General features: G+C 43.0%; 1 protein-coding gene across 1 annotated transcript in view; it reads right to left on the bottom strand.

Moving 5' to 3' along the window:
- mtrr (5-methyltetrahydrofolate-homocysteine methyltransferase reductase) overlaps nt 1-15,274 on the bottom strand; it is a 40,072-nt gene extending 24,798 nt beyond the window's left edge. The window contains exons 1-9 of the mRNA XM_014157213.2: nt 15,226-15,274; nt 14,719-14,863; nt 14,359-14,512; nt 13,739-13,856; nt 12,831-13,368; nt 12,609-12,722; nt 11,801-11,954; nt 6,727-6,815; nt 6,076-6,256 (exon numbers count right to left, since the gene is read on the bottom strand). Of these exons, the coding sequence (XP_014012688.2) occupies nt 6,076-6,256; nt 6,727-6,815; nt 11,801-11,954; nt 12,609-12,722; nt 12,831-13,368; nt 13,739-13,856; nt 14,359-14,512; nt 14,719-14,862 (1,492 nt within the window). The 5' untranslated portion in view covers nt 14,863; nt 15,226-15,274. The remainder of the gene's footprint in view (nt 1-6,075; nt 6,257-6,726; nt 6,816-11,800; nt 11,955-12,608; nt 12,723-12,830; nt 13,369-13,738; nt 13,857-14,358; nt 14,513-14,718; nt 14,864-15,225) is intronic.
- Nucleotides 15,275-16,510: the final 1,236 nt, after the last annotated feature.

Here is a 16,510-nt window from a genome sequence, read left to right as displayed (position 1 = left end):
TCACTATCCCTGTCTGATGTTTCCTTCATATCACTATCCCTGTCTGATGTTTCCTTCATATCACTATCCCTGTCTGATGTTTCCTTCATATCACTATCCCTGTCTGATGTTTCCATCTATATCCCTATCCCCTGTCTGATGTTTCCTTCATATCACTATCCCTGTCTGATGTTTCCTTCATATCACTATCCCTGTCTGATGTTTCCTTCATATCACTATCCCTGTCTGATGTTTCCTTCATATCACTATCCCTGTCTGATGTTTCCATCTATATCCCTATCCCCTGTCTGATGTTTCCTTCATATCACTATCCCTGTCTGATGTTTCCTTCATATCACTATCCCTGTCTGATGTTTCCTTCATATCACTATCCCTGTCTGATGTTTCCTTCATATCACTATCCCTGTCTGATGTTTCCATCTATATCCCTATCCCCTGTCTGATGTTTCCTTCATATCACTATCCCTGTCTGTTGTTTCCTTCATATCACTATCCCTGTCTGATGTTTCCATCTATATCCCTATCCCCTGTCTGATGTTTCCTTCATATCACTATCCCTGTCTGATGTTTCCTTCATATCACTATCCCTGTCTGATGTTTCCTTCATATCACTATCCCCTGTCTGATGTTTCCATCTAGATCACTAACCCTGTCTGATGTTTCCTTCATATCACTATCCCTGTCTGATGTTTCCATCTATATCCCTATCCCCTGTCTGATGTTTCCTTCATATCACTATCCCTGTCTGTTGTTTCCTTCATATCACTATCCCTGTCTGATGTTTCCATCTAGATCACTAACCCTGTTGGATGTTTCTATCTACACTAAAGGTCAAAAGTTTTAGAACACCTACTCATTCTATGATTTCTTTATTTTTACTATTTTCTACATTGTAGAATAATAGTGAAGACATCAAAATTCTGAAATAACACATATGGAATCATGTAGTAACTAACAAAAACGTATTATATAATATATGTTATATTTGAGATTCTTCAAATTGCCACCCTTTGCCTTGATGATAGCTTTGCACACTCGTGGAATTCTCTCAACCATCTTCACCTGGAATGTTTTTCCAAAAGTAGTTCCCACATAAGCTGAGCACTTGTTGGCTGCTTTTCCTTCTCTCTGCGGTCCAACTCATCCCAAACCATCTCAATTTGGTGGAGGCCAGGTCATCTGACGCAGCACTCCATCACTCTCCTTCTTGGTCAAATAGCCCTTACACAGCTTGGAGGTGTGTTGGGTCGTTGTCCTGTTGAAAAACAAATGACAGTCCTACTAAGCACAAACCAGATGGGATGGCTTATCGCTGCAGAATGCTGTGGTTGCCATGTTGTTTAAGTGTGCCTTGAATTCTAAATAAATCACAGACAGTGTCATCAGCAAAGCACCCCCACACCATAACACCTCCTCCTCCATACTTTACGGTGGGAAAAACACATGCAGAGATCATCCGTTCACCCACACTGCATCTCACAAAGACATAGCGGTTGAACCAAACATTTCCAATTTGGACTCCAGATCAAAGGACATATTTCCACCGGTCTAATGTCCATTGCTCATGTTTCTTGGCCCAAGAAAGTCTCTTCTTCTTATTGTTGTCCTTTAGTAGTGGTTTCTTTGCAGCAATTCGACCATGAAGGCCTGATTCACACAGTTTCCCCTGAACAGATGATGTTGAGATGTGTCTGTTACTTGAACTCTATGAAGTATTTATTTGGGCTGCAATTTCTGAGGCTGGTAACTCTAATGAACTTATCTTCTGCAGCAGAGGTAACTCTGGGTCTTCCTTTCCTGTGGCGGTCCTCATGAGAGCCAGTTTCATCATAGCGCTTGATGGGTTTTGCGACTGCACTTGAAACTTTCAACGTTTTTGAAATCTTCCATATTGACTGACCTTCATGTCTTAAAGTAATGATAGACTGTCGTTTCAAATCAAATTTTATTAGTCACATGCGCCGAATACAACAGTGAATATTACAGTGAAATGCTTACTTACGAGACCTTAACCAACAATGCAGTTTCAAAAAAAATTGGAAAGAATAAGAGACAAAAGTAACAAGTAATTAAAGAGTAGCAGTCAAATAACAATAGCGAGACTATATACAGGGGTGTACTGATACAGAGTCAATGATACAGAGGCAACGGTGAGTTGAGGTAGTATGTACATGTAGGTAGAGTTATTAAAGTGACTATGCATAGATGACAACAGAGTATGGTGCAGACTATGCAAATAGTCTGGGTAGCCATTTGACTAGATGTTCAGGTGTCTTATGGCTTGGGGTTAGAAGCCTCTTGGACCTAGACTTGGCGCTCCGGTACTGCTTGCTGTGCGGTAGCAGAGAGAACAGTCTATGACTAGGGTAGCTGGAGTCTTTGACAATTTTTAGGGCCTTCCTCTGACACCGCCTGGTATAGAGGTCCTGGATGGCAGGAAGCTTGGCCCCAGTGATGTACTGGGCTGTACACACTACCCTCTGTAGTGCCTTGCGGTCGGAGGCCGAGCAGTTGCCATACCAGGCAGTGATGCAATCAGTCAGGATGCTCTCGATGGTGCAGCTGTAGAACCTTTTGAGGATCTGAGGACCCATGCCAAATCTTTTCGGTCTCCTGAGGGGGAATAGGTTTTGTCGTACCCTCTTCACGACTGTCTTGGTTTGCTTGGACCATGTTAGTTTGTTGGTGATGTGGACACCAAGGAACTTGAAGCTCGCAACCTGCTCCACTGCAGCCCCATTGATAAGAATGGGAGCGTTCTCGGTCCTCCTTTTCTTGTAGTCCACAATCATCTCCTTTGTCTTGATCACGTTGAGGGAGAGGTTGTTGTCCTGGCACCCCACAGCCAGGTCTCTGACCTCCTCCCGATAGGCTGTCTCGTCATTGTCGGTTGCACATGTAACATGCTGATATCCGTTTTACTAAATTTCTTTAAGTTACCCTGCATTAAAGTCCCTGGCTACTAGGAGTGTCGCCTCTGGGTGAGCATTTTCCTGTTTGCTTATGGCGGAATACAGCTCATTCAGTGCTGTTTAGTGCCAGCCTCTGACTGTGGTGATATGTAAACAGCTACGAAAAATAAAAATGAAAACTCATGATAAGCTGTAGACCACACAACCTCAGGTGAACAATAGTTTGAGACTTCCTTAGATATCGAAGACCAGCTGTTGTGTACAAAAATACATAGTCCGCCGCCCCTTGCCTTACCAGTCGCCGCTGTTCTATCCTGCCGGTACATCATATAACCAGCCAACTGTATGTTGATACTGTCATCGTTCAGCCACGACTCCGTGAAGCATAAGATGTTATAGTTTTAATGTCCCATTGGTAGTTTAATCTTCCTCGTAACTCGGCGATTTTATTCTCCAAAGATTGCACGTTTGCTAGCAGAATGGAGGGAAGTGGGGGTTTATTCGATGGCCTACGAATTCTCAGAAGGCAGCCCGCCCTTCGGCCCCTCTTTCTCCGACTCCTATTCACGCAGATCACAGGGATCGGGGCCGGTTCCCGAGGAAGCAGTATATCCTTCACGTCGGGCTCGTCAGAGTTGTGAAAGGAAAAACCAGATTCTGCCTGTCCGTGGTGAGTAATCTCAGTCTTGATGTCTAGAAGATCTTTTCGGTCATAAGAGACGGTAGCGGAAACATTATGTACAAAATAAGTAAAAAAATAAGTTACAAACAATGCAAATAAACAAACAAAAAAAAACAATCGGCTGGGGGCACGTAAAATGTCTGCCTTCTTCTCTGGCGCCATCTTACACTTTGCTTATTTGAGCTGTTCTTGCCATAATATGGACTTGGTATTTTACCAAATAGGGCTATCTTCTGTAAACCCCCCTACCTTGTCACAAAACAACTGATTGGCTCAAATGCACTAAGAAAGAAATTCCACAAATTAACAAGGCACACCTGTTAATTGAAATGCATTCCAGGTGACTAACTCATGAAGCTGGTTGAGAGACTGCCAAGAGTGTGCAAAGCTGTCAATGGCAAAGGGTGACTATTTGAAGAATCTCAAATATAAAATATATTTTGATTTGTTTAACACTTTTTTGGTTACTACATGATTGCATACGTGTTATTTCATAGTTGTGATGTCTTTACTACTATTCTACAACCTAGAAAATAGTAAAAATAAAGAAAAACCGTTGAATGAGTAGGTGTTCTAAAACTTTTGACCGGTAGTGTATATCACTATCCCTGTCTGATGTTTCCATCTAGATCACTAAGAATGGAGGAATGGGAGGAGGAAGCTACTAAGTCCTATTTTCTCAGCACACACACAGGTTTATTTTAGGGCATACTTCTGTATTCATTAAATCTAAAAGTTATACACTTGTGAGATCCCTAGAGTGCAGATCTGGTGCCTGTGGGATGGAGCTAGTTAATGTCCACCTTATTTCAATGTCAGCTGTAAAGGTGCCCTCTTTTGGGGTAATTTGGTGTCTGGCCATGAGGCCTCTGAGGAATATAGTGCAGGAAAATAGTTTGAGTTAAATTGTATACTACAGCCTGTAGAGTGTGCAAGAGAGACAGTGTCAGAGAGACGCAGAGAGAGAAAGAATCAAAACAGCTGGACTAACTAAGCCCTTCTCTCTTCTACAGTAAACAACTCCGGGTGTATCACTGAGAAATGTGGTACCCAGCACCCCCAGGCACCGCTGGAATTATATCACTCCCTGCCATCCCATTTCCTCAGTGACAGGTTTAACATGCCCATTCACAGTCTCGTTCCCTTTCCGTTTGTCTACAGCTCAGCCATACCTCAGAGTTGACAGCTGACTTTCGATCACTGACTATGACAACATGTCACAACTGGGGGACAATTTATACATCACTGGGAGAAGGAATCTCATGCATATCACAAGATATTCCTTTCATATTTTGTGGTAGTGTGAGATTTTTCACGCCATGAGTGACAGCTCATTTTTTGTTGTAAAAAAATAAAAAAATCTGTTCCTTCAGGTTTTTGGCCATTGCACAGGAGTCATGATGAGAAAGCATAACCCCAAAGTGGATAACTATTACAAATCACCTATTTATCCAACCTTTACATTCCACAGCATCTGTAGCTAGCGAATGATTAGGCGCAGAGCTTTTAAACTCACTCAGTGAAGCTAAATGGGGAGTGGCCAGTAAATGTGTTAACACAGAGACACTGTCAGAGCAGTAGTAATCGTTAACCCCTGGCCTGCCCTGCCCTCCACAGCGCTGTCCCTGTCAAATGTAGGACAGTCAATGACAGGACCCCAGCAACAGCTGGTGGCCCCAAAACGCTTCCACCAGCACATTCTTCACCAGCCGTACTAATGTCCCCATTAACAAATGGCCAGATTTCTGCATTGCTCGGTTCCACTACTGGAAAGGTGCTGCAGTTAGCAAAAGGGCCCAAAATAACTTTGACATTGGATATTAAGCTGTGACACAGCTCTTTTGAGGGAGGACACTGCAAAGTACAAGTGCAAATAGGACAAATAACAGTTCCAGTCAAAGCATTTTTTATGAATATTAGATTGCTTAGATTACTTGTATGTATTCATCTGATATAATTGCCCTTTCCCATAGCATAAAACTAAATCTACACAAGTCATCATCAGAGAAATTCTAGGCCTTATGCCATGAGAGACTATAATGCCAGACTGTCTGCAACCAACAGTTCTCCATGTCAGGGGCGACCAAATTGTGAGTCAAGAAGCACTGGTGGGTCACAAGAATAAGAATATTCCATTTAAAAATGTCCTTTTTGAAGTCACAGATAACAACTTGATTGAAGCAATGCAGGAACATTGGTTTGGTAATTTGGGATTCAGTAAAATGTATGAAAAACCCAAGTGGAGTAAAAAAAAAAAAATTCAAAGAAGAAAAAGAGAGTGAAGTAGGGGAAAACACTATGTACAATTTGACTGAACCTGCATTTACTGAGGCTATACTGCCCTCTGCTGGATAGAGAAATAGCAGTACCTGCCTGTATTGGTGATCATTAGAAACTAGAGCCATGTTTTGTGACATGTAAATCAACGCACTCTGATTAGCTCAAACATTATGACTGACAGGAGAGGGAGTGAGTTCTGACCTATGAGAAGACTGAGAGGGGGTTGGCAGGCAGGAAAAGCCCTGAGCAGATCCAATAGTCCGAGGCTGGGGTCTCTGACATAGAGGTTGTAGTCGACTGATCCCTGTTTACTACACAGCTCCTGTAGTCTCCTCCTCTCGCCACTGTCTTCTGTACACTCTACCAGGGAACGAAGAAATGCCTGGAGGGGGATGAAAGAAAGAAAGAAAGAATGAAAGAAAGAAATAAAAGAATAGTATCAGATAGATTAAGCCTAATTCTAGACTAAAAATAATATACTTTTAAAAAAAAATGCTTTTCAGTCCAGGATTTCGCTTAATCTGTGTCCGGAAAAGCGCTCCTTACACACAATACAAAACAGAGATTTCACACAGTTACATCTGGCCTACTAGTCAGGTTGTTTCTGCATTCAACAATGTCACCTTGCCAAACAAGACAATGAAAAGTTGGCAGAGGCAGGCCGGCACCCAGGCTACATTCCTGCATCCTACTGTACCTGCCAACCCTGCTACCTTAGGTGTCTGCCAAACATGCTCAGTAGAAGCTAGACTAAAGAGAGTCTTTGTCCTACTGCAGTGCAGTAACCTTTCACAGTCAGGTTTGGGTTCTGAACTGGGAAGTTCAGGTATAGAGCGTGAAAGCAGAAGGGACCTTCTTAGGGACAGTCCTGAGCTCCAGACTCCAGGTGAGCATGTAGGTTAGAGTGCTGTTCTCTGGGATGTAGGAGGGGAGATGAGCAGCTGGAGGGGAAACAACACAATCAACTTTACATCCATTACAGATGTGAGTAGTTACATGCCGTTTTATAGAGTTTAAATGTCATGACAAAAATCGCAATAACATACATATATATACACACACACACACACACAGTTGAAGTCGGAAGTTTACATACACTTAGGTTGGAGTCATTAAAACTCGTTTTTCAACCACTCCACAAATTTCTTGTTAACAAACTATAGTTTTGGCAAGTCGGTTAGGACATCTACTTTGTGCATGACACAAGTCATTTTTCCAATTGTTCACAAACAGATTATTTCACTTATAATTCATTGTATCAAAATTCCAGTGGGTCAGAAGTTTACATACACTAAGTTGACTGTGCCTTTAAACAGCTTGGAAATGTTCAGAAAATGACGTCTTTAGAAGTTTCTGATAGGCTAATTGACATCATTTGAGTCAATTGGAAGTGTACCTGTGGATGTATTCAAGGCCTACCTTCAAACTCAGTGCCACTTTGCTTGACATCATGGGAAAATCAAAAGAAATCAGCCAAGACCTCAGAAAAAACATTGTAGACCTCCACAAGTCTGGTTCATCCTTGGGAGCAATTTCCAAATGCCTGAAGGTACCACGTTCATCTGTACAAACAATAGTACGCAAGTATAAACACCATAGGACCATGCAGCCATCATACCGCTCAGGAAGGAGACGCGTTCTGTCTCCTAGAGATGAACGTACTTTGGTGCGAAAAGTGCAAATCAATCCCAGAACAACAGCAAAGGACCTTGTGAAGATGCTGGAGGAAACAGGTACAAAAGTATCTAAATCCACAGTAAAACGAGTCCTATATTGACATAACCTGAAAGGCCTCTCAGCAAGGAAGAAGCCCCTGCTCCAAAACCTCCATAAAAAAAGCCAGACTACTGTTTGCAACTGCACATGGGGACAAAGATCCTACTTTTGGAGAAATGTCCTCTGGTCTGATGAAACAAAAATGGAACTGTTTGGCCATAATGACCATCGTTATGTTTGGAGGAAAAAAGGGAGAGGCTTGCAAGCCGAAGAACATCATCCCAACCGTGAAGCACGGGGGTGGCAGCATCATGTTGTGGGGGTACTTTGCTGCAGGAGGGACTGGTGCACTTCACAAAATAGATGGCATCATGACAATGGAAAATTACGTGGATATATTGAAGCAAAATCTCAAGACATCAGTCAGGAAGTTAAAGCTTGGTCGCAAATGGGTCTTCCAAATGGACAATGACCCCAAGTATACTTCCAAAGTTGTGACAAAATGGCTTAAGGACAACAAAGTCAAGGTATTGGAGTGGCCAACACAAAGCCCTGACCCCAATCCTATAGAAAATGTGTGGGCAGAACTGAAAAGGCGTGTGCGAGCAAGGAGGCCTACAAACCTGACTCACTTACACCAGCTCTGTCAGGAGGAATGGGCCAAAATTCACCCAACTTATTGTGGGAAGCTTGTGGAAGGCTACCTGAAACGTTTGACCCAAGTTAAACAATTTTAAGGCAATGCTACAAAATACTAATTGAGTGTATGTAAACGTCTGACCCACTGGGAATGTGATGAAAGAAATAAAAGCTGAAAGAAATAATTCTCTCTACTATTATTCTGACATTTCACATTCTTAAAATAAAGTGAAGATCCTAACTGGCCTAAGACAGGGAATTCTTACTAGGATTAAAGGTCAGGAATTGTGAAAAACTGAGTTTAAATGTATTTACCTAAGGTGTATGTAAACTTCCAACTTCAACTGTACGTACCGACCTACATACACATGTATGTATGCATGTATGTATGTACATACATGTCATGGCCAAAAGTTTTGAGAATGACACAAATATTAATGTTCACAAAGTCTGCTGCCTCAGTTTGTATGATGGCGAATTGTATATACTCCAGAATATTATGAAGAGTGATCAGATGAATTGCAATTAATTGCAAGTCCCTCATTGCCATGCAAATGAATTGAATCCCCCAAAAAACACTCCGACTGCATTTCAGCCCTGCCACAAAAGGACCAGCTGACATGTCAGTGATTCTCTCGTTAACACAGGTATGAGTGTTGACGAGGACAAGGCTGGAGATCACTCTGTCATGCTGATTGAGTTCGAATAACAGACTGGAAGCTTCGAAAGGAGGGTGGTGCTTGGAATCATTGTTCTTCCTTTGTGTTGTCAACCACGGTTACCTGCAAGGAAACACGTACCGTCATCATTGCTTTTCACAAAAAGGGCTTCACATGCAAGGATATTGCTGCCAGTAAGATTGCACCTAAATGAACCATTTATCGGATCACCAAGAACTTCAAGGAGAGCGGTTCAATTGTTGTGAAGAAGGCTTCAGGGTGCCCAAGAAAGTCCAGCAAGCGCCAGGACCGTCTCCTAAAGTTGATTCAGCTGCGGGATCGTAGCACCACCAGTACAGAGCTTGCTCAGGAATGGCGGCAGGCAGGTGTGAGTGCATCTGCATGCACAGTGAGGCGAAGACTTTTGGAGGATGGCCTGGTGTCAAGAACGGCTGCAAAGAAGCCACTTCTCTCCAGAAAAAACATCAGGGACAGACTGATATTCTTTAAAAGGTACACGGATTGGACTGCTGAGGACTGGGGTAAAGTCATTTTCTCTGGTGAATCTCCTTTCCGATTGTTTGGGCCATCCGGAAAAAAGCTTGTCCGGAGAAGACAAGGTGAGCGCTACCATCAGTCCTGTGTCATGCCAACAGTAAAGCATCCTGAGCCCATTCTTGTGTAGGGTTGCTTCTCAGCCAAGAGAGTGGGCTCACTCACAATTTTGCCTAAAAAAACATCCATGAATAAAGAATGGTACCAACACATCCTCCGAGAGCAACTTCTCCCAACCATCCAGGAACAGTTTGGTGATGAACAATGCCTTTTCCAGCATGATGGAGCACCTTGCCATAAGGGAAAAGTGATAACTAAGTGGCTCGGGGAACAAAACATCGATATTTTGGGTCCATGGCCAGGAAACTCCCCAGACCTTAATCCCATTGACAACTTGTGGCCAATCCTCAAGAGGCGGTTGGACAAACAGAAACCCACAAATTCTGACAAACTCCAAGCATTGATTATGCAAGAATGGGCTGCCATCAGTCAGGATGTGGCCCAGAAGTTAATTGACAGCATGCCAGGGCGAATTGCAGAGGTCTTGAAAAAGAAGGGTCAACACCACAAATATTGACTCTTTGCATCAACTTCATGTAATTGTGAATTAAAGCCTTTGACACTTATGAAATGCTTGTAATTATACTTCAGTATTCCCTAGTAACATCTGACAAAAATATCTAAAGACACTGAGGCAGCAGACTTTGTGAAAATTTATATTTGTGTCATTCTCAAAACTTTTTGCCACGACTGTACACACACACAAACATTACCAGTCAAAAGTTTGGACACACCTACTCATTCCAGGGTTTTTCCTTTATTTTACTATTTTCTACACTGTAGAATAATAGTGAAGACATCAAAACTATGAAATGACACATATAGAATCATGTAGTAACCAAAAACAATTGTTAAACAAATCAAACATATATTTGAGATTTTTCAAATACCTTGATGACAGCTTTGCACACTTGGTATTCACTCAACCAGCCTCATGAGGTAGTCACCTGGAATGCATTTCAATTAACAGGTGTGCCTTGTTAAAAAGTTAATTTGTGGAATTTCTTTCCTTCTTAATGCGTTTGAGCCAATCAGTTGTGTTGTGACAAGGTAAGGGTGGTATACAGAAGATAGCCCTATTTGGTAAAAGACCAAGTCTATATTAATGGCAAGAACAGCCCAAATAAGCAAAGAGAAATGACAGTCTATCATTACTTTAAGACATGAAGGTCAGTCAATGCGGAAAATTTCAAGAACGTTTCTTCAAGTGCAGTCGCAAAAACCATCAAGCGCTATGATGAAACTGGCTCTCATGAGGACCGCCACAAGAAAGGAAGGCCCAGAGGTACCTCTGCTGCCGAGGATAAGTTCATTAGAGTTACTAGCCTCAAAAATTACAGCCCATATAAATGCTTCACAGAGTTCAAGTAACAGACACATCTCAACATCAACTGTTCAGAGGAGACTGCGTGAATCTGGCCTTCATGGTCGAATTGCTGCACAGAAACCACTACTAAAGAACACCAATAAGAAGAAGAGACTTGCTTGGGCCAAGAAACACGAGCAATGGACATTAGACCGGTGGAAATCTGTCCTTTGGTCTGATGAGTCCAAATTTGAGATTTTTGGTTCAACCGCCAAGTCTTTGTGAGACACAGAGTAGGTGAAAGGATGATCTCCACATGTGTGGTTCCCACCGTGAAGCATGGAGGTGGTGGTGTGATGGCGTTGGGGTGCTTTGCTGGTGAAACTGTCTGTGATGTATTTAAAATTCAAGGCACACTTAACCAGCATGGCTACCACAGCATTCTGCAGCGATACGCCATCCCATCTGGTTTGCGCTTAGTGGGACTATCATTTGTTTTTCAACAGGACAATGACCCAACATACCTCCAGGCTGTGTAAGGGCTATTTGACCAAGAAGGAGAGTGATGGAATGCTGCATCAGATGACCTTGCCTCCACAATCACCCGACCTCACCTCATCCCAAACCCGAGTTGGACCCCAGAGTGAAGGAAAAGCAGCCAACAAGTACTTGGCATATGTGCTCCCTCAAGACTGTTGGAAAAGCATTCCAGGTGAAGCTGGTTGAGAGAATACCAAGAGTGTGCAAAGCTGTCATCAAGGCAAAGGGTGGCTACTTTGAAGAATCTAAAATCCATTTTCATTTGTTTAACACTTTTTTGGTTACTACATGATTACATATGTCGTTTTTATGTCTTCACTATTATTCTACAATGTAGAAAATAGTAAAAATAAAGAAAAAGTTAGGTGTCCAAACTTTTGACTGGTACTGAATGCGAGACTATAAACACACGATGTCCCTGTCATGTGTATGACAAGAGAGAACAGCATACCTTTCTTCTTGGTGTCTTTGCGCAATGAGAGCTGGACACGGTGGCTCCTCTGGTCCTGCAGGCACAGTCTCTGGAGAAGCTCCCCCACCTCGGAGGCTCTGTTTGGGCAGAGCACGTCAAGCGAGTCCCCAGGCTGGTAGGCCATCGGATGGGCCTAGGTACACAGAGGAAAGGACGGAGTAAAGAAACTAGTTTAACCATCATTTTGAACTACTGACCAATATATTTGGTCTCTGCATGAAACTACACTAAGTGTACAAAATATTAAGGACACCTGCTCTTTCCATGACATAGACTGACCAGGTAAATCCAGGTAAAAGCTATGATCCCTTATTGATGTCACTTGTTAAATCCACTTCAATCTCTATAGATGAAGGGGAGGAGACAGCTTAGAGAAAGATTTTAAGCCTTGAGATAATTGAGATATGGATTGTGTATGTGTGCCATTCAGAGAGTCAATGGGAAAGATAAAAGATTTAAGTGGCTTTGAACAGGGTATGGTAGTAAGTGACAGGCGCACCAGTTTGTGTCAAGAACTGCAATGCTGCTGGGTTTTCCACTCTCAGTTTTCCGTGTATCAAGAATGGTCCACCACCCAAAAAGGGCATCCAACCAACTTGACACAACTGTGGGAAGCATTGGAGTCAACATAGACCAGCGTCCCTGTGGAACGCTTTCAACGCCCTGTCCATGCCCTGACAAATTGAGACTGCTTTGGGAAAAAGTGGGGGGTGCAACTCAATATTAGGAAGGTGTCCTTAATGTTTTGTACACTCAGTGTATATAGTAAGAAAGGCCTGCCACTCACTGAGATGTCCAGCTCTATCAGAAGGGCTGTTTTATCCGAGTCATCTCTGGTCAGCTGGACTGCCCTGGAGATCGGAACCTCGTGTAGGGTTTCCTTACTGACCGGAGCACTGGTCTGGGGGGGTATGGAAAGTGTGGCTGGTGATGTTAGAATTCAAACAAATATGAATGAGATGTAAACAATGTCATTGTGCCAAAAGAACCCAGTATTACCACAACCCACCTCTTCTTCTATGGTGGCTTCCTGGAGCGTGACATCCAGGTAGGGTGGAGGCAAAGCAGGGACATTGAGGACGGACTCAGACAGCGGGGGCAAGCAGCGTGTCAGAGAGGCCTCTACAACAGCAGAGGGTGCTCCACTCTGTGTCTCTGACACTGACTTGGGATCAGTGACAACACCATCTAGTTTAGGAGCAGTCCTATTGTTGCTGGTCAATGACACTGGTCTAACATCAGTAACTGCACTCCCTGTCTCAGAGGCTGCTTCTGTAACATTCAGAGAAGCTGATTTGGGCTCAGTCCTAGTACTCTCTGACTCTGCTGCTGTTCTGAGTGAGTCAGAGCTCTGAGGTTCTGATTCGTTAAGACTCATGAGGTGGAGTTTGACATCTGTCGCTGACGATTCGGGTGTTTCGTTCAACGATGCTCTCAGGTCCCTTACATGGCCATCGCTCTCAGGCTGAAGGGTGGCCATCTTGGATAACGCTCCTCTGATGGCCTCCCACAGTCCTTCAAGCCAGGGGTCCAACACCAACTCAAGCCTAGACACACACACACACACAGTTTGGATTAAGAGTTAAAGTATTAACATGGGAAACCCACTAAGAGACCACCACCAACTGAAGCCTGGACAGAAAGCAAAGTCCACTCAGACTCAGAGATAAGCAGTGTGAAGGATCCAAAAGGTAATGTGCCACATACCACAAATGAGGTGACACGAGGTAAATGGGGAAAGTACATTCAAAGTGTGTCTGTATTGTTACCACTTTTACTGCTACTGATTCAAGAAGACATTGTTCCCCTACTTTAAAGCTCCTTAGGTGAGTGCCAGGACTTGATGAGTGTTTCTCATACATCAACATGTAAAAAAAAGAAGTATTATTTTCCCTATTAAAAGACCTTGGGCCTTACCCTACACCATCATCTGCATGTCCTGTTGCGTAGAAATGTTTAGCACCAAGTTCCTGTAGACGGCCATCAATAGTCTTCCCACAGTTGCAGAAATTTTCATAGTTTGTATCACCCAGAGCTGGAGCACAGACAAAAACAAGATATTGATCATCACACATAATGGATCAATGAATCTGTTATTTTAAAGCCATCAAATAAGATAAAGATGAAGGTAGTAGCAATTAATCTCAGCACTAGGCATTTAGTCTTAGGCACACCCTAATCTGCTGTGGACAGACTATTTAAACACAAATGGTACAGTAGAACTGTCTTTATACTATGGCTGCACCAATTGAGAACGAGCAGGGTTTTTCATCACTGGTTTTTTGGACAAATCGCAATTTCAAAGGTGTTGGCATCTTTCGAATTTCAAAAGGGGACAGGACATTTGTCCCATACACTTGCCCCTAACTTGCAAAGAGAGAGGGTGGAGCTCCGCGTTCCAGTTCTGCTCCACATTCTAGCATCTCTTTATCTATTTTCTCAACATGTATGGACCTGGAACTTAATCGAGCACCTGACCAATTACGCAAGAATTTAGTTCTGGGTTAACCAAGATTAGGCACACACTCCTTCCTTACCTATAAGAGCATAGCAGAGGTGTGAATAGTGGTCGCTGGGCAGGGTCTTTTTTTTTATGTTCTTCACAAACTTCAGGGCCGTGTCTGGTGGGTCCCCATCCCCAGTGGTAGACACAACAAACACCACAGGTGCACTCTCCTTCTCCAAGTTAAACTGAGGGGAGACACAAAACAGGCTCAGTATTCATACCAGAGCAGAAAAGACCAGTGGTAACAACAACTCTGCCACAAATGCAATGATACGGACTTAGTTTTGTTCCTTAGCAGCTTGATAGTAGTTTGCCAGTGTTGTAATAATCAGTGTTGTGCCCGCATTGGAATACAAGCCAGGGCAGGTTAACACTATTTTGTCAACTTTACCTTCCCTCCTTCACTCAAGCAGTAGATGTCAGCAACCAGTCCCCTCTCCTCAGCCTCGTCAGCTATCCCCTCGGCTATGGACTGTGCCTGGCCTTTCTGAGACCCGTACAGAACCAGGAACCGGGGCTTCACCTCACAAGGCATTCTGCTGGACAAGTGGAAATACAATAAGTCAGTGTAACTTCACGTTACAGCAAGCTGTTACAGAGAGTGTATCATATATATATAACTGTTGTGGCAACATTGTCACCGCTATCAACAACAAAACATTCTGCAGACATCGACATGCTGGATTGAAAACTGAGAAACATCATCCATGACACTGATCCTTCCATCTCAACAGACTACACACCAACCAAATAAAACTGTGAATTCAGAAAATATCATCATTCTCTAAAGGTCCACGACTGACTGCATGTCATTATCGTACATACACAATCGGAAATTTGAAAAGTTAGTTGCAGATCCCCGTGCAACTCATTTTCTAACGTTGTAGAAAATACATACCTGAACACGTTCAACGCCTTACAAAACTTACCCGGAAGTTACGTCACGTTTGACGCACGGCACGTTGTCGCCCCAGCAAGGAACAACCTGTCCCTATGCGTGAATATACAGAACTATGTGTATGTACTTGGATTTGTGCCCATGTATTTATCAAACTTATAACATAACACGAATTTATTCTCTCTGATATGAAAATGCTTTTGGGGAACAGCTCTCTGTAACTCAATGAGATTCGCTTATCATCCAACTGGTCTGCTAGTAAAACTCCCGAGTGCTAGTCTTCCAGCACTAGACAGTGGCCAGAAACTAAACTCAGTAGCGGAGCTAGAGATCGTTTATTAAGTGGAGCCAGAGAGGAAGAGAGAAGGGCCCAACTCTGCAGAAAATCTGTCTCCCTCCAGCAGGTGGCGTTTTTTCGTTGTTTTGCCCGCCAAGCAATGAGTTTTTTGTAAGGTCAACAACTAAAATTAATGGCTTGTTTGCTACGTGAGGTTTATTTAATCGAATAAGTTTCGTAATGCTTAAGTTGTTACGAGTGTACTGATATATGTAGGACACGTGACATCCCGGCATCTTTGAGAAAAAACACTTTATATCAGAGTTGTTGAGATGGCTATGGATAGGCCTATTCATGACATGATGAGGCTAGTAGTATAGCGTCCAGTGGCGGTCGGTGCCGTTTAAGATGAGGGAGGACAATTTTTTTTGGTCATTCATATTCCATTCACTCAGTAATAACAATAGGTTTAGGCTACTACACGATACTCTGATTTTCCCTATATCCATCATGGGGTTTCTACAACCTAGGCTATGAATTAAAGTTAACAACGTAGGTGCACACAGGTCGAGATAAAAATGTGAGATGAGAGACAGTGACACATGGACAGACACATTCAATACTGCCTTGCACACTCTTTCCTGGATCTAGCTGGTCTAGGATTTAATCATTAGTCCAACAGTTGCAAACAATAGTTTCTATTGCACAAATTCAGGTATGCTTATCCCTCTTTAGTTGCGTTTGCTTCCGTTTAAGAAACGTTTTTCAACAGAATCGGCAGAATGAATAAACCCCTGATCACATGTAAACGCAGTACATTTTCATAGCAGCCACGTTGTATTCCTTCTCGCATCTATGTGCTCTCCTCCTCTCACCTCATCCCTTCGCTTATGAACTTCAATGAACAACACATCAGCCCTATGTGACCAGCCGAAAAAACCTTTCCAAGCCAAACCATATCATAGCTGCTACACACAGCCTACATTATTGTCACCATATTGGCTAAAG

Source organism: Salmo salar, chromosome ssa19 (assembly GCF_905237065.1).
Source record: "Salmo salar chromosome ssa19, Ssal_v3.1, whole genome shotgun sequence".
Lineage (NCBI taxonomy): Eukaryota > Metazoa > Chordata > Actinopteri > Salmoniformes > Salmonidae > Salmo > Salmo salar.
The sequence above is the reverse complement of the archived record's forward strand: the minus strand, read 5'-3'. Positions and strand labels throughout refer to the sequence as shown.